The sequence below is a fragment of the Scyliorhinus torazame genome, chromosome 15 (genome assembly GCF_047496885.1).
Source record: "Scyliorhinus torazame isolate Kashiwa2021f chromosome 15, sScyTor2.1, whole genome shotgun sequence".
Taxonomy (NCBI): domain Eukaryota; kingdom Metazoa; phylum Chordata; class Chondrichthyes; order Carcharhiniformes; family Scyliorhinidae; genus Scyliorhinus; species Scyliorhinus torazame.
In genome coordinates, this window is record NC_092721.1 from 213,383,453 (window position 1) to 213,402,178 (window position 18,726).

At 47.3% G+C, this 18,726-nt stretch overlaps 1 protein-coding gene across 1 annotated transcript in view; it reads right to left on the minus strand.

The window, feature by feature from the left end:
- LOC140391351 (arfaptin-2-like) overlaps positions 1-18,726 on the minus strand; it is a 282,669-nt gene that overhangs the window by 101,596 nt on the left and 162,347 nt on the right. The window contains exons 2-4 of the mRNA XM_072475930.1: positions 18,348-18,455; positions 4,181-4,289; positions 2,586-2,693 (exon numbers count right to left, since the gene is read on the minus strand). Of these exons, the coding sequence (XP_072332031.1) occupies positions 2,586-2,693; positions 4,181-4,289; positions 18,348-18,446 (316 nt within the window). The 5' untranslated portion in view covers positions 18,447-18,455. The remainder of the gene's footprint in view (positions 1-2,585; positions 2,694-4,180; positions 4,290-18,347; positions 18,456-18,726) is intronic.

Genomic DNA, 18,726 nt, shown 5'->3' on the forward strand with positions numbered 1-18,726 from the left:
AGGCTCACTGGTCTATAGTTACCTGGGTTGTCTCTACTCCCCTTCTTGAACAAGGTAACAACATTTGCTATCCTCCAGTCTTCTGACACTATTCCTGTAGACAAAGATGACTTAAAGATCAAAGCCAAAGGCTCAGCAATCTCCTCCCTAGCTTCCCAGAGAATTCTAGGATAAACCCCATCCGGCCCAGAATTGCCAACCTTATGAACCTCAAGCCCTTCTAGTCTAGTAGCCTGTATCTCAGTATTCTCCTCGACAACATTGTCTTTTTCCTGTGTGAATACTGACAAAAAATATTCATTTAGCACCTCTCCTATCTCCTCGGACTCCACGCACAACTTCCCACTACTGTCCTTGACTGGCCCTACTCTTACCCTAGTCATTCTTTTATTCTTGACATATCTATAGAAAGCTTTAGGGTTATCCTTGATCCTATCTGCCAAAGACTTCTCATGTCCCCTCCTGGCTCTTCTTAGCTCTCTCTTTAGGTCCTTCCTAGCTAACTTGTAACTCTCGAGCACCCTAACTGAACCTTCACGTCACATCTTTACATAAGCCTCCTTCTTCCTCTTGACAAGTGTTTCAACTGCTTTAGTAAACCACGGTTCCCTCGCTCGACCACTTCCTCCCTGCCTGACAGGTACAGGTACATACTTATCAAGGACACGCAGTAGCTGTTCCTTGAACAAGCTCCACATTTCCATTGTGCCCATCCCCTGCAGTTTTCCTCTCCATCCGATGCATCCTAAGTCTTGCCTCATCGCATCATAATTGCCTTTCCCCCAGATACATCTCTTGCCCTGCGGTATATACCTATCCCTTTCCATAACTAAAGTAAACGTAATCGAATTGTGGTCACTATCACCAAAGTGCTCACCTACCTCCAAATCTAACAGCTGTCCTGGTTCATTACCCAGTACCAAATCCAATATGGCCTCGCCTCTCGTTCGCCTATCTACATACTGTGTCAGGAAACCCTCCTGCACACATTGGACAAAAACGGACCCATCAAAAGTACTCAAACGATAGCGTTTCCAGTCAATATTTGGAAAGTTAAAGTCCCCCATAACAACTACCCTGTTGCTTTCGCTCCTATCCAGAATCATCTTTGCAATCCTTTCCTCTACATCTCTGGAACTTTTCGGAGGCCTATAGAAAACCCCTAACAGGGTGACCTCTCCTTTCCTGTTTCTAACCTCAGCCCATACTACCTCAGTAGACGAGTCCTCATCAAACGTCCTTTCTGCCACCGTAATACTGTACTTGACTAACAATGCCACCCCTCCCCCTCTTTTACCACCTTCCCTGAGCTTACTGAAATATCTAAACCCCGGCACCTGCAACAACCATTCCTGTCCCTGCTCTATCCATGTCTCCGAAATGGCCACAACATCGAAGTCCCAGGTACCAACCCATGCCGCAAGTTCACCCACCTTATTCCAGATGCTCCTGGCATTGAAGTAGACACTCTTTAAACCACCTTCCTGCCTGCCGGTACACTCCTGCAACTTTGAAACCCTACTCATGACCTCACTACTTTCAACCTCCTGTATCCTTGCATGTTTTCAGGTGGGAGTTAGGTGTAGCTCTCGGGGCTAAATGGATCAAAGGATATTGGGGGGGGGGGGTGGGGGGGGCAGGAGCAGGTTACTGTGTGGGATGATCAGCCATGATCATAATGAATGACAGAGCAGGTTCGAAGGGCTGAATGGCCTCCTTCTGCTCCTATTATCTGTGTTTCGATTGTATTTTGAACGCCTCTATTCAATCTCCCTTTGACCTTCACTGCTGATAAGGAGAAGAATCCCAGTCTCTCCAGATTAACTGAGGTCTGTCAGCCCTGCTCCAATGGTGGTAAATCCCCTCTGCACCCTCTCCAAGGACTCTACAACCTTCCAAAATCGTGGGGCCAGAACAGGGCACAATTGTCCAGCTGGGGCCTCTTATCTTTGATTTTGTCCTCTCTCGGCTTTTGATCTTGAAGTCAAGGGTCACATTTCCCGTTTCAAACAACCCGTTACACCACCCTCAAAAGCTTTGTGTTTATGAATAAACTTTGTCCACACATCCACACAAATAGACACTCTCCCCAACCCCTACTTCGAGAACTCCCCCACTGACTCAGAGTTATTTGCGCAAGGGAAGCAGGCCGGTTTATTGTTGAACACAAGCTGTGGGTGAAGCAGTGTGTTGCGTGTGGGAGCAATCAGCAATGTGTAAGTACAAGAATGAGATGTGTGGGAACACAGGATAGTGACAGCACGGAGCGTTGGTTGGAGGCAGAGATCTGTGAAAGCCACTGCTCCTCATTCCTCGGCCTGGTTCCCCAGCCAGGAGAGACAGCACGGAGCACGAGCAACATTGCAAGCTCCTGGTCCAGCAGCAAACCCTACAGTAGTTCCTCGGAAGTTTCACTTATATCTTCTTCGCCCTGCAACCTTCCTTCATGCCCTGTGCCAGTGAAGTGGGATTCAACACTTGGCTCTCGGGATGTGTGTGTGGAGTTCTTTCAAACATGGAATCAAACGGAAATATCACCACCAAAACTAACTTTGAACAATCCAGTTGAGTAAATAACTGCCTACTAGATTTATAAATCCTGACTTTCGGCACCAGATTGAATACAGATTTTCCTTCCTGACAGCTGCCTACTGCCCTGTTCTTCCATGGGAGCTGCACTTCCTCTAGCTTGCCTGCAATTTAGAAAAAGAATAGAAATGAGAAACAATGACATGCTATTCTTTGGACATGATTGGCGAGGGTCTGCACTACATAGACAGTTACTGTGCCTGGATACCCTATGCCTTCACAAGCTGCCCCATGTGCTAACGGAGGGTGCCCTGGGCATCGCCAGAGCTCAGTCAGTATTTAACATTCCATTTGCTTCCCCAAGCACGGACCAGAAACTCTCCCCCAGCTCACTCTGAACCTCTCTCCCCCAGCTCACTCTGAACCTCTCTCCCCCAGCTCACTCTGAACCTCCCCCTCCCCCAGCTCACTCTGAACCTCTCTCCCACAGCTCACTCTGAACCTCCCCCTCCCCCAGCTCACTCTGAACCTCTCTCCCCCAGCGCACTCTGAACCTCTCTCCCCCAGCTCACTCTGAACCTCTCTCCCCCAGCTCACTCTGAACCTCTCTCCCCCAGCTCACTCTGAACCTCTCTCCCCCAGCTCACTCTGAATCTCTCTCCCCCACTGCACTCTGAACCTCTCTCCCCCAGCTCACTCTGAACCTCTCTCCCCCACCGCACTCTGAACCTCTCTCCCCCAGCGCACTCTGACCCTCTCCCCAGCTCACTCTGAACCTCTCTCCCCCAGCTCACTCTGAACCTCCCCCTCCCCCAGCTCACTCTGAACCTCTCTCCCCCAGCTCACTCTGAATCTCTCTCCCCCACCGCACTCTGTACCTCTCTCCCCCAGCTCACTCTGAACCTCTCTCCCCCAGCTCACTGTGAATCTCTCTCCCCCACCGCACTCTGAACCTCTCTCCCCCAGCTCACTGTGAACCTCTCTCCCCCAGCTCACTCTGAACCTCTCTCCCCAGCTCACTCTGAACCCCTCTCCCCCAGCTCACTCTGAACCCCTCTCCCCCACCGCACTCTGAACCCCTCTCCCCCACCGCACTCTAACCCTCTCGCCCCAGCGCACTCTGAACCTCTCTCCCCCAGCTCACTCTGAACCTCTCTCCCCACCGCACTCTGAACCTCTCTCCCCAGCTCACTCTGAATCTCTCTCCCCCATCTTCCAGGGAAATCCCACTCCTCAAATCAATCGCATGATAATAATAATTTTAATAACAATCTTTATTATTGTGACAAGTATGCTTATATTAACACTGCAATTAAGTTACTGTGAAAATCCCCTCGTCGCCACATTCCGCCGCCTGTTCGGGTCACAGAGGGAGAATTCAGAATGTTCAATTCACCTAACAGCACGTCTTCCGGGACTTTTGGGAAGAAACCGGAGCACCCGGAGGAAACCCACGCACACACGGGGAGAACGTGCAGACTTCGCACAGACAGTGACCCAAGCCGGGAATCGAACCTGGGACCCTGGAGCTGTGAAGCAACAGTGCTAAGCACTGTGCCGCCCATGAAATACACTCCTCAGTCCTCCCCTCATGCTTCCTTTCTTCAAGTTAACCTCATTGACCCTGCCACACCCAGCATCATTCACCTACCTTTGATTGTACCCGTGGCGATTATCGCTTCTGCTGTTCCTCCATAACCACCGGAGACAATACTGGTCTCATTCAGATTCGGGCCTGAAACCATCACTTGCTGAAGGTCCTAATTGCAGAGAAGGAAATCGATCAGAAAGCAGCACACGACACGGCAGCAAACAAACAGAAACAATTGGCCATGTATTTACCGTTCAGAATGCGAGCTGAACCTCAGGGTACACTCACTCCCCAGTCCTCTCACCTCACCCAATGCCATCACCCCATTCAGGGTGTCTTCTCAGATAACAGAAGAAGCGCGTCAGAAAGTGTGTGAAGGGTGGGCAAGAGAGTGAGATTGTGCACGTCTGCTGTGAATGAGGCTATTGTGCAATAAGTATAGTTGTGTTGGCATCTCTCATTTGAGGACAAGGCTGACATTCAGCTTGAGTGAAGTTCAGACACTGTACAGCATAAACCCTGAGCCTCAATAATTTAAAGGCTGTCCAATCATCAAGTAGATGCAAGACATTGCCAGACATTTCATAAATACACAGAAAGTAGGAGGAGGCCATTCGGCCCTTCGAGCCTGCTCCGCCATTCAATATCATGGCTGATCCTCGATCTCAACACCATCCTCCCGCTCGCTCCACATACCTCTTGATGCCGTTTAGAGTCTAGAAATCTATGTACTTCTTAAATATATTCAGTGATTTGGCCTCCACAGCCTTTCTGGTCAAGAATTCCACAGGTTCTCCACCCTCTGAGTGAAGAAATCGCTCCTCATCTCCGTCCTAAATGACGTACCCCCTACTCAGACTGTGACCCCTTGTTCCAGACCCCCTCCCCCCCAGAAAATGAAACACGTTCCAGTCTGTCCAGTCCTGCCAGAGCTTTATACGTTTCAACGAGATCCACTGTCAGTTTTCTGAATTACAGAGAATACAGACGCAGTCGAGCCAATCTCTCCACAATCCTGCCATCCCAGGAATCAGGCTGGTGGGCCGCCGCTGCACTCCCTCCATGGAACTTATATTCTTTCTTCGGTAAGGAGACCAGAACTGCACACAATACCCCAGCTGTGGTCTCACCAAGGCCCTGTCCAGCTGCAGTAAGGCACCCTTACTTCTGTACTCATTCCTCTGGCAATGAAGGCCAGTGTACTATTTGCCTTCTAACTGCTTGCTGTACCTGTGCTTGCTTTCAGTGACTGGACATGAAACCGAGCTCGCTGGAGTAAACTGGGACACTAGGCATATTGGGATACATCAATGGTAAAATTCACAAGTGAGGACACATAGAATCATAAAATTTACAGTGCAGAAGGAGGCCATTCGGCCATCGAGTCTGCACTGGCTCTTTGAAAGAGCACCCTACCCAAGCTCACACCTCCACCCTATCCCCATAACCCAGTAACCCCACACAACACTAGGGCAATTTTGGACACTAAGGGCAATTTAGCGTGACCAATGCACATCTTTGGACTGTGGGAGGAAACCCACGCACACACGGGGAGAACGTGCAGACTCTGCACAGACAGTGACCCAAGCCGGGAATCAAACCTGGGACCCTGGAACTGTAAAGCAATTGTGCTAACCACTATGCTAACGTGCTGCCCTTATTAACTGAGGCGGTTCAGCCATGCCAGGCTGTGATGCAGCCAGCTGATGTGGAAAGGATATTTCCCTTGCGGCAGAGTGTCGAAATAAAGGACAGTACTTCTTCAAAATATACTTTTGAGTGTTTTTCCATTTTTACAAATAACGCAACCCCCAACCCTCACCTGGCACAGTCAGCATAAATGCTTCTCCATTCAAGAATCCAGAAAAAAAACAAGAACACCATCATACTTCATTCAGTTTAATCATTAAACTCAGTACAAGAAAAACAACAAGCGGATAGAGGATGGGAGAGAAGAGGTTAACTCCATGAAACTTGGTATACCCTTCCCGTGTAGCGAGTTGAGGGCGGTGCTACATAACTTCTGGAAAATTCTGGAGGAGCAAGTCAGACATTAGGGAACTATAGATTTGAAGTAGAGTCCTATATTTTTCAGAATGCCTCCGATTTAAAACAGAGTACGCAAGTTCAGAACTCCATTGGGATACTTTCCATGATAATTTAATGCCAATTCTGAGTTGAAGGAGATTTAACGCTAATCCAGGAGCAAAGGGTGTTCTTCCGCCCCACAAACGTTAGCCTATTTTACAGCCTTTTTTCATTAGAGTCAATGATGCTCCTATTTGGAAGACGCCCAGAATTAGGAACAAAGGATCAAATTCTAAGGCCGTACTGAATATCTTCTCAACCTTTTAAGTATATCAGACCAGTAGGATTTTATTTTGACACAGGACCACACACAGTGTATGTAGTCTCTCTCGATTACCATGCATTGGTGGCACAGTGAGATATAAAAGGGTCAAACCTGTGTCTTAAGCTCACCGTGATGTGTAGACTGCAATGTTTTGAACTGAGCCCCCTTCGTTCCATTACAGACCAAGAATGCATTTTCCCATATATTACCCCAGGTCTCCTCATCAATACTCACTGCAAAGTATTTTTCTCAAGACCACAGGATCTAGACCATAAAGTGCCATAAAACGTGCTGATTAATTGCTTAGATTCCGTTGATGTGAGAATTTTCTCTCACTGGGGAGACCGAAGCACCAAGATGCGTTGTTCTCTTATTCACGACAAAGTCTCTGGGTTGCAGATATTTGACAAAGGAGTATCTTGGGATATCAAATTGTTGGCAGAGCTGCTCAAAAGGTGACAGGGAAGCACCACTAAACGTGTCATCCAGCCTACAAATCCCTCAATCCCTCCAGCTATTGAATCATGGTCAACAAAAACTGGTGGGAAATCCGGGGTTACCCTGAATGGGGGAAGAGTACAGAAATTTATTCTGATCTCACTCCCATCTGGCAGACCAGCCTCCAGGCTCTTCTTTTTGTTCTATTGGGCAGCACGGTAGCACAAGTGGCTAGCACTGTGGCTTCACAGCGCCAGGGTCCCAGGTTCAATTCCCCACTGGGTCACTGTCTGTGCGGAGTCTTCACGTTCTCCCAGTGTGTGCGTGGGTTTCCTCCGGGTGCTCCGGTTTCTCCCACAGTCCAAAGGCGTGCAGGTTAGGTGGATTGGTCATGATAAATTGCCCTTAGTGTCCAAAAAAAAGTTAGGAAGGGTTATTGGGTTACAGGGTAGGTTGGAAGTGAGGGCTTAAGTGGGTCGGTGCAGACTCAATTGGCCGAATGGCCTCCTTCTGCACTGGATGTTCTATGTCTATGTAATATAAATAAACTGAGCTTCCTAATGATTTCCATTTAGGACCCTGGCAGACAGGATAGGCAGCATCTGTAGAGGATACAATAACCTAGACAACACATACATCTTAATCAGTGCTCTCCTGCCCAATCACGATATCGGCAAGGAGGACCAACAGTGCAGGCCCAACTTAATAGACGTGGGTAAAGGAGGAAGCTTGCCCCATACAATGTCTAAAAGGGAGGGAAACCACAATACCCAAATAAGTAAACCCTTAAGGGGACCGCCTAAATGGGAAATTTGCAAGGGGGGGGGTGCGGAGGAGTCTCCCTCTAAGCTTTCCCAATGGCATAGCCTCAGACTTTGTTAATTTTATAACCCGAGACAAGGCTGAATCTATCCACCATATCAATAATAGTGGGAACAGAAACATCTGGCTTCGATACAAACAGCAACACGTCATCTGCGTATCGTGTAATCTTCTGTTCCCTTCATTGTGTACCCCACAAACTGAGGGACCCTGTCATAGAATCATAGAAGTTTACAGCATGGAAACAGGCCCTTCGGCCCAACCAGTCCATGCCGCCCAGTTTTACCATTAAGCTAGTCCCAGTTGCCCGCACTTGGCCCATAACCCTCTATACCCATCTTACCCATGTAACTATCTAAATGCTTTTTGAAAGACACAATTGTACCCGCCTCTACTACTACCTCTGGCAGCCCATTCCAGACACTCACTACCCTCGGAGTGAAGAAATTGCCCCTCTGGGCCCTTCTGAATCTCTCCCCTCTCACCTTAACCTATGCCCTCTAGTTTTAGACTCCCCTACCTTTGGGAAAAGATGTTGACTATCTACCTTATCTATGCCCTCATTATTTTATAGACCTCTATAAGATCACCCCTAAGCCTCCTACGCTCCAGGGAAAAAAGTCCCAGTCTATCCAGCCTCTCCTTAACTCAAACCTCAAGTCCCGGCAACATCCTAGTAAATCTTTTCTGCACTCTTTCTAGTTTAATAATAGGGTGACCAGAACTGCACACAGTATTCCAAGTGTGGCCGTACCAATGTCTTGTACAACTTCAACAAGACGTCCCAACTCCCTGTATTCAATGTTCTGACCAATGAAACCAAGCATGCCGAATGCCTTCTCACCACCCTGTCCACCTGCGACTCCACCTTCAAGGAGCTATGAACCTGTACTCCTAGATCTCTTTGTTCTATAACTCTCCCCAACGCCATACCATTAACTGAGTAGGTCCTGGCCTGATTCGATCTGCCAAAATGCATCACCTCACATTTATCTAAATTAAACTCCATCTGTCTAACTGCCTCTGCTGGGGTTCAATCACTATTGCAAACAATAACGGGGATAACGGGCACCCCTGTCTAGTTCCTCTCTGCAGATTAAAATTCAGACTTATAACCACCAAACTGCTGCCAATGGGCTTTTATAAGCACCTTTATCCACTTAACAAACTCTCCTCCCAAACGATTGGGTGGGGAGCAGAAAAGGAAGTGAATTCTTTATCCTTAGGATGCAGTGTGCCCCACACATCCAAATACCCCCCCTCCTCGCAAACTGATGCTGGGGTCCTTGCCTGTTGTGGGGGGGGGGGGGGGGGGGGGGGGAGATTTCTGGTTACTGGGAGTTTACCACCAGAAGGTAAAGCTAACAGTTGAAGTCTCCAATTCTGAAGGAATTAGCAGGCACCAATTCTGCAAAGTCCATGAAGACTTTAGTAACAAAATCAGGGGAATAGTTTGGTGGAACATATACATTAATTATTGAGACAGGTTCCCCATATAAAAGTCCCTCGACAATCACGTAGCACCTTGCTCATCCATCACACTTCTCCATTTTGAAAGGCACATTTCTATTGACTAATACTGCGACACCCTAATTATGGTTGAGAACAAGGCAAAAAACACCCGCCCCACCAAGTCTTTCTTCAATGTTAAGTGCTCCTCGTCATCGAAATGGGTTTCTTGCAACAAAGCTATATCAGCTTTCTCTTTCAGGAAAAGTAGGATCCTTTTTGACTTAATAGGATGACTTAGTCCCCACACATTCCAGGAGCAAATGTTCAAAGTAGCTACCGCCATTGCTCAATCAGCTAAAGGAAATATGGGATAAGATTTTTGCGCCCGCACCAAAACATATCTCCCCCTACTCCAATTATACCAGAGGCACCAGTGACAGATCATAACGTCTTTTTCTCTGACACGAGTACCTCTGCAGGAACCAGTTAATGATTCTTTAACCCTCAAAATAAAATAAATACAAAAACTTGGCAAAGTCATGAGCCGGATCGAGCGCCGGACCGAGAGCTGGATTGGCAGCTGGATCGAGTGCCGATCGAGAGCCGGATCGAGCGCCGAATCGGGTGTCGGATCGAGTGCTGGATCAAGAGCCGTATTGGGAGCCGGATCGAGAACCGGATCGGATGCCTAATCGGGAGCCGGATCGAGCGCCGGACCGAGAGCTGGATTGGCAGCTGGATCGAGTGCCGATCGAGAGCCGGATCGAGCGCCGAATCGGGTGTCGGATCGAGTGCTGGATCAAGAGGCGTATTGGGAGCCGTAGTGAGAGCCGGATCGAGAACCGGATCGGATGCCTAATCGGGAGCCGGACCGGGAGCCGGACCGAGAGCTGGATCGTCAGCTGGATCGAGTGCCGATCGAGAGCCGGATCGGGAGCCGAATTGGGTGTCGGATCAAGTGCTGGATCAGCAGCCTGACCAAGAGCCGGATCTAAAGCCGGATCGGGAGCCGGACCGAGAGCCGGATCGAGTGCCGGACCGAGAGCCGGATCGAGCGCCGGACCGAGAGCCGGATCGGGAGCCGGATCGAGTGCCGGACCGAGAGCCGGATCGAGTGCCGGACCGGGAGCCGGTCCGAGCGCCCTCTCAGGAACAAGTCGTCATGTTGAGCAGTCAGCTCTACCCGAGCTGCACCGGAGTGCCTCATTTTGTTGAAAATCTTCTTTGGATTTCTCAGCATTTTGTCACCAATGCTTAGCCAGAATCGTCCAGGGACATAATATGGACTGTTCCTTGCCGGATTAGGTAAGTAATAATAATAATAATCTTTTATTGTCACAAGTATGAAGTTACTGTGAAAAGCCCCTAGTCGCCACATTCCGGTGCCTGTTCGGGGAGGCCGGTACGGGAATTGAACCCGCGCTGCTGGCCTTGTTCTGCATCACAAACCAGTTAGTGTGGGCTGTGTAAGCGTGATAAACAAGAGGATTAAAGGATGAGCAGCACCAAAGTCCACAGATTCACTGCTTTTCCTGTGCTTGCATCACTGAACCCCCAAGGAGGCTGTTTTAATATCAGGTGGTCACTATTTTAAGACAGATCAGGAGAACATTTTTCTCTCAGAGATTGTGCGACTTTGCAATTCTGCCTCAGAAAGTGGTAGAGATGGGATTGTTAAATATTTTTAAGGAGAAGGTAGATGGATTCTTACGAACATACAAAACTGGTGCAGGGCATGGCCATTCGGCCCCTCGAGCCTGCTCTGCTATTCGATAAGATCATGGTTGATCTGTTTGTGTAAAGCAGTGTTTTTCAAATCATTTTGCCCCGCGACCCCGCCGGCTGACCTTCACGACCCCGCCGGCCAACCTTCGCGACCCCGCCGGCCGACCTTTGCGACCCCGCGGGCCGACCTTTGCGACCCCGCCGGCCGACCTTCGCCGGCCGACCTTTGCGACCCCGCCGGCCGACCTTCGCGACCCCGCCGGCCGACCTGACACACCATTATTGCTCACCTTTAATACAGCAGATGGACCTGCTTGGTCCTCACGATCTCACTTGCTTCATCATTCACTGTTACATTTCTGCTCTTGATTTAAGTTCTCGCTGCATTCTTTGTAAAATATCAAGGTTTTTCCTCAAACTTGCCATGCTTAGTCTTCAAATGCCTTTGAGGCTCTGAGTGCTTTGCCAGTACTTCCCTGCATATAGCACACATGGGCTTTGCATCCTGATTTGCATTGGCACAATTAAAGCCATACCTCAAGAAATCATCTTTGATCCAGATTTTAGTTTCTTCTTAATTGTTTGTTCACCAGAGGCCCTGGAGCTCTGGATACAGCTCACACCAGCACTGCTTTGTCCTGCTGTGGACTCTACTGAGAAACTCTCTCCAGCAGATTCAGTTGTGAGATCCTGGCCTCTTTCTCTGGCCCTTTCTCTTCCTTATTACAAAATAAGTCATCTTCAGTTCTTCACACAGTCCTGTGGCTTGCTTGCTGGCAGCTACAAAATGGACGAATCGCTCCTCCATGATTCACGCCCAAAGCACGGATGTACAGGGCGCGTGGCGTCAGTGTATGTGCCGGGTGCGTGACCTTCTCTCTGCCGCTGCCCCTAGCCGAAAGACTCCATCGATCATATTTAAAGGCAAGGACGTGGCTTGCCTTCTTGTTTTTACTTTGAAACTTCATTTCCGATACCTGATTTTTCCAAGTTTATGACTTTTTACCACTGAAAATTAAAACAATTTCAGTTGAACATGCGCACCCTTACACTTACACACAAACTTTGTTTTAAATATATTCCCATTTCTTTAGGAATTTAAACAAGTATAGAAAAAAGTACAATCTTGTTTTGACTTTACAAACTATCACTTTAGACGAGTTGTCATGAAGCAACTTATCAAACACACACCACACAACGTCACAATATCTCTTACTGGTTCCACTGCATTGCACTATCCAAACATCCAAGTCATCTCCTTCTCCATTCTCACCAAAAAGCACTGACTTCCTGGTCTCTAGAGAGCGGTGACACAAAGTGATGACTGTAGTTTTTTTTCCAGTGTTGACATGTGTCAGCCGTATTGACTGGCATCGTTTGATACCATTTCTCACTAACAAACCTGGCCTGGCTTCCCTCTCACTGTCCAGTAGCTGCACCCACCCCATCCAGACTGCACACCACTTCCCGTGCAGTACTCCGCGCCGTGGGAGGGCAAGCAGGCGTTGTGCTACCGCTGAACAGTTTGACCACAGAGCCGCAGGTCACATAAGAACTAGGAGCAGTAGTCGGCCATCTGGCCCCTCGAGCCTGCTCCACCATTCAATGAGATCATGGCTGATCTTTTGTGGACTCAGCTCCACTTTCCGGCCCGAACACCATAACCCTTAATCCCTTTATTCTTCAAAAAACTATCTATCTTTATCTTTAAAATATTTAATGAAGGAGCCTCTACTGCTTCACTGGGCAAGGAATTCCATAGATTCACAACCCTTTGGGTGAAGAAGTTCCTCCTAAACTCAGTCCTAAATCTACTTCCCCTTATTTTGAGGCTATGCCCCCTAGTTCTGCTTTCACCCGCCAGTGGAAACAACCTGCCCGCATCTATCCTATCTATTCCCTTCATAATCTTATATGTTTCTATAAGATCCCCCCTCATCCTTCTAAATTCCAACGAGTACAGTCCCAGTCTACTCAACCTCTCCTCGTAATCCAACCCCTTCAACTCTGGGATTAACCTAGTGAATCTCCTCTGCACACCCTCCAGCGCCAGTACGTCCTTTCTCAGGTAAGGAGACAAAAACTGAATACAATAATCCAGGTGTGGCCTCACTAACACCTTATACAATTGCAGCATAACCTCCCTAGTCTTAAACTCCATCCCTCTAGCAATGAAGGACAAAATTCCATTTGCCTTCTTAATCACCTGTTGCACCTGTAAACCAACGTTTTGCGATTCATGCACTAGCACACCCAGGTCTCTCTGCACAGCAGCATGTTTTAATATTTTATCATTGAAATAATAATCCCTTTTGCTGTTATTCCTACCAAAATGGATAACCTCACATTTGTCAACATTGTATCCCCTGTGCCAGGCCCTAGCCCATTCACTTAACCTATCCAAATCCCTCTGCAGACTTCCAGTATCCTCTGCACTTTTTGCTTTACCACTCATCTTAGTGTCGTCTGCAAACCTGGACACATTGCCCTTGGTCCCCAACTCCAAATCATCTATGTAAATTGTGAACAATTGTGGGCCCAACACTGATCCCTGAGGGACACCACTAGCTACTGATTGCCAACCAGAGAAACACCCATTAATCCCCACTCTTTGCTTTCTATTAATTAACCAATCCTCTATCCATGCTACTACTTTACCCTTAATGCCATGCATCTTTATCTTATGCAGCAGACTTTTGTGTGGCACCTTGTCAAAGGCTTTCTGGAAATCCAGATATACTACATCCATTGGCTCCCTGTTATCTATCGCACTGGTAATGTCCTCAAAAAATTCCACTAAATTAGATAGGCACGACCTGCCCTTTATGAGCCCATGCTGCGTCTGCCCAATGGGACAATTTCCATCCAGATGCCTCGCTATTTGTTCCTTGATGATAGATTCTAGCATCTTCCCTACTACCGAAGTTAAGCTCACTGGCCTATAATTACCCGCTTTCTGCCTACCTCCTTTTTTAAACAGTGGTGTCACGTTTGCTAATTTCCAATCCGCCGGGACCACCCCAGAGTCTAGTGAATTTTGGTAAATTATCACTAGTGCATTTGCAATTTCCCTAGTCATCTCTTTTAGCACTCTGGGATGCATTCCATCAGGGCCAGGAGACTTGTCTACCTTTAGCCCCATTAGCTTGCCCATCACTACCTCCTGAGTGATAACAATCCTCTCAAGGTCCTCACCTGTCATAGTCTCATTTCTATCAGTCACTGGCATGTTATTTGTGTCTTTCACTGTGAAGACCGACCCAAAAAACCTGTTCAGTTCCTCAGCCATTTCCTCATCTCCCATTATTAAATCTCCCTTCTCAGCCTCCCCGAACAGGCGCCGGAATGTGGCGACTAGGGGCTTTTCACAGTAACTTCATTGAAGTCTACTTGTGACAATAAGCAATTTTCATTTCATTTTCATTCATTTCATCCTCTAAAGGACCAATATTTACCTTAGCCACTCTTTTTTGTTTTATATATTTGTAGAAACATTTACTATCTGTTTTTATATTCTGAGCAAGTTTACTCTCGTAATCTATCTTACTCTTCTTTTTAGCTTTTTTAGTAGCTTTCTGTTGCCCCCTAAAGATTTCCCAATCCTCTAGTCTCCCACTAATCTTTGCCACTTTGTATGCTTTTTCCTTCAATTTGATACTCTCCCTTATTTCCTTAGATATCCACAGTCGATTTTCCCTCTTTCTACCGTCTTTCCTTTTTGTTGGTATAAACCTTTGCTGAGCACTGTGAAAAATTGCTTGGAAGGTTCTCCACTGTTCCTCAACTGTTCCACCATAAAGTCTTTGCTCCCAGTCTACCTGAGCTAGTTCTTCTCTCATCCCATTGTAATCTCCTTTGTTTAAGCACAAAACACTAGTGTTTGATTTTACCTTCTCACCCTCCACCTGTATTTTAAATTCCACCATATTGTGATCGCTGCTTCCGAGAGGATCCCTAACGATCAGAATCAATCCTGTCTCATTACACAGGACCAGATCTAGGACCGCTTGTTCCCTCGTAGGTTCCATTACATACTGTTCCAGGAAACTATCGCGGATACATTCTATAAACTCCTCCTCAAGGCTGCCTTGACCGACCTGGTTAAACCAATCGACATGTAGATTAAAATCCCCCATAACTGCTGTACCATTTCTACATGCATCCGTTATTTCTTTGTTTATTGCCTGCCCCACCATAATGTTACTATTTGGTGGCCTATAGACGACTCCCATCAGTGACTTTTTCGCCTTACTATCCCTAATTTCCACCCAAATTGATTCAAACTTATCCTCCATAGCACCGATGTCATCCCTTACTATTGCCCGGATGTCATCCTTCAATAACAGAGTTACACCACCTCCCTTACCATCCACTCTATCCTTCCGAATACTTTGATACCCTCGGATATTTAACTCCCAGTCGTGACCATCCTTTAACCATGTTTCAGTAATGGCCACTAAATCATAGTCATAGTCATTCACGATGATTTGCGCCATCAACTCATTTACCTTATTCCGAATACTCCGAGCATTCAGGTAAAGTACACTTATGTTGGCTTTTTTACCTGTTTTGAATCTTAACACCTCGATCAGTAACCTCTCCTAAGTTACATTTCCTCTTAACTTTTCTCCTAATTTTCCTTGTCGTTGAACCCATATCTTCATGTAACAACCTGCCCCGTCGCTTACCAGTAATGTTTTTCCTTCCCGTTTTATTCCTTTTAATATTACTGGGCCTATTCACTGAGCTCCCCTCAGTCACTGTACCTTGTACTGTCGCCCTTTTTGATTTTTGACTATGGTTTCTCTGCCTTACACTTTCCCCCTTACTGCCTTTTGTTTCTGTCCCTGTTTTACTACCTTCCAACTTCCTGCATCGGTTCCCATCCCCCTGCAACATACTGCCGATCGGTGGTGGGGACGAGCCGAGTAGCGCGCAGAGCACCAGCGCGGAGCTCCAAGCGGGGGCCACAACTGTTTGCATCGCGTGCCCACATGGACACTCGTCAGCCTCTGCCCCCACTCCGCCACGTGCACGGTGACCAGCATGCAGTTTCAAACGGCGCAACCAATCAGGGGCTGCCCATGGCCAACAATATTAAAAGCCGGTCGCGGCCGTCATGGACTTCTTTCCGCAATTGGGAATGCCACAACCGATCGCTCTGCGACCCTCCTGACACCCACGGGTCGCGAGTTTGAAAACCCCGTAACAAGAAGTTACCTGTTAGGCAAGACAATCAAAGGTTATCGGGGGTAAATGGGAATGTAGAACTTGAATCACAAAACAGATCAGCAATCAAATGGCGAGGCAGGCTCGAGGGACTAAGTGGCCTACTTCTGAACCTATTTTGTACGCTCGAAACTGTTAAGAAATACATATTGTTTTAATTCATTTATATTTGTATTTGGGTGTAGGGTACAAGGTATGTCGTTAAGTTTTAGTTCCTTGCAAGACTGTGGGTTTGTTTAGATGCCTGCATTAATTAGGCTTTTATGACTCAATAACAAACACAGAGTATTAAAAAAAAACACGGCTTTTGCCTCGCAATCCCCGGCCCTCAGAGATAGCAAAAAGCAATCAGTTCTGCGGAGAGGCGGTCAGCACAAAGAATACAGCACAACGGCCTTCCTAGCCTGCGCCAATCAGCAAGCCTGCCTGAACTAAAACCTTCTCCACTTCCGGGCTCCGTATCCCTCTATTTCCATCCTATTCATGTATTTGTCAAGATGCCTCTTAAACTATCGTACCTGCTTCCACTCCCTCCTCCGGCAGCGAGTTCCAGGCACCCACTACCCCCCCCCCACCGTGTAAAAAAACTTCCCTCGCACATCTCCTTTAAACTTTGCACCTCGCACCTGAAACCTATGCCCCCTGGTAATTGACCCCTCTACCCTGGGAAAAAGCCTCTCACTATCCACTCTGTCTATGCCCCTCATAATTTTGTAGACCTCTATCAGGTCGCCCCTCAACCTCCTTCGTTCCAGTGAAAACAATCCGAGTTTATCCAACCTCTCCTCATAGCTAGGAGAGGTTGGATAGACCTCTCCACAGACCTCTCCAAAGCAAAGAAATCCTTCTGGTAGTTTGGCGACCAGAATTGTACGTAATATTCCAAATGTGACCTAACTCAGGTTGTATACAGCTGCAACATGACTTGCTAATTTTTATACTCAATGCCCCGTCCGATGAAGGCAAGCATGCCGTATGCCTTCTTGACTACTTTCTCCACCTGTGTTGCCCCTTTCAGTGACCTGTGCACCTGTACACCGAGATCTCTCTGACTGTCAATACCCTTAAGGGTTCTGCCATTTACGGTATGACATCTCATGCCCCCTTTTAGCCCTCCTAGCTCCTTGCTGAAGGTCCTTCCTACTTTCTTTATATTCTTCAAGGACTTTGTCTGTTCTCAGTCTTCTAGACCTTACGAATGCTTCCTTTATCTTTTTGACTAGGCTCACAAGATCCCTCCTTATCGAAGTTTCCAGAAACTTGCCATACTTACAATAATAATCTTTATTGTCACAAGTAGACTTACATTAACACTGCAATGAAGTTACTGTGAAAAGCCCCCAGTCGCCACATTCTGGCGCTTGTTCGGGTACACAAGTTCAGAATGTCCAATTCACCTAACAGCACGTCCTTCGGGACTTGTGGGAGGAAACCGGAGCACCCGGAGGAAACCCACGCAGACACGGGGAGAACGTGCAGACTCCATGCAGACAGTGACCCAAGCGGGAATCGAACCCGGGTTCCTGGAACTGTGAAGCAACAGTGCTAACCACTGTGCTACCATGCTGCACAAAGGCTTTTGCCAAAGGTTGTCAGGTTAAGCAGTCGTCTGGAAAAGACAGCGAGACTTGCAGTTGGGTGTCTGAAAGAGTTTCTCTCTTTCTTCAAGGTCTTTTCTAAGAAATCTCTGTGCAGAAGAGCACAAATATCCTGCGTTTGCTAACTTTATATACAAGCGGCTTTTCACCTGTGATGGGCTTTGCTTAATTGGGGACAGAGAAAGTATTTCCTTTTGTTGTTCAGAAATGTTTTACTATTAATTGTAAGCTATTTTCTGTGATGTTAATGTGTTTCATCCTGTATTTAAAATAAACATTGGTCAGTGGAATCACCTGTGCAGTGAGGTATCCTATCCTCACAGTTTAATAAAAGTGTTTGAAGTTCTTGTTTGGTATCCTAACAAATGTTAGGTGCTGACCTTATTGCTGATGTAATTCTGTTTTCTCCTCCCTCCTTTGTCATGCCTCCACGTGTAGGAAGGATATCAGTGACCATCTGCTGAGCATTAGAGTCAACTGCCTGTTGGGAGTAGCTGGTATGGAGAATGCTTTGTGACAGTGAGAGAAATACATTGCGACCTCTGTTCTCCCCGATACACAATCCCCAGAGTCCAGTTTACATGAATTCCCTGTTGGGAGGTAACATTACCTGCTCTAAGCTATCGTCCTCTGGTAAACCGGCCGTGTCACCGTTACTGTTTATGGCAATTTCCATTGTGGCCGCCTTTCCCATGATCCCGTCTGTCATTGTTCAGATCTGTTGGAAAACATACAAAATAAATTTTAAAGTTCTTCAGGCAAAATGTTAAAGATCCCGCAGCAGAGAGATGTCACCCCAGGGCCTGATCAACATCCCTCCCTCACTCAACCCAACCACCAAACACAGCCGAACAAGACTTACACCTCAGTCCCACTGATGGGATCACACTCTGCACAAACAACTGCCACATTTGGCAACGTAAGTATATCTGGGAAGTGGGCAGGATATTTGAGATGCTACTTGAAATTACGATCACTCGCTCTGAAAC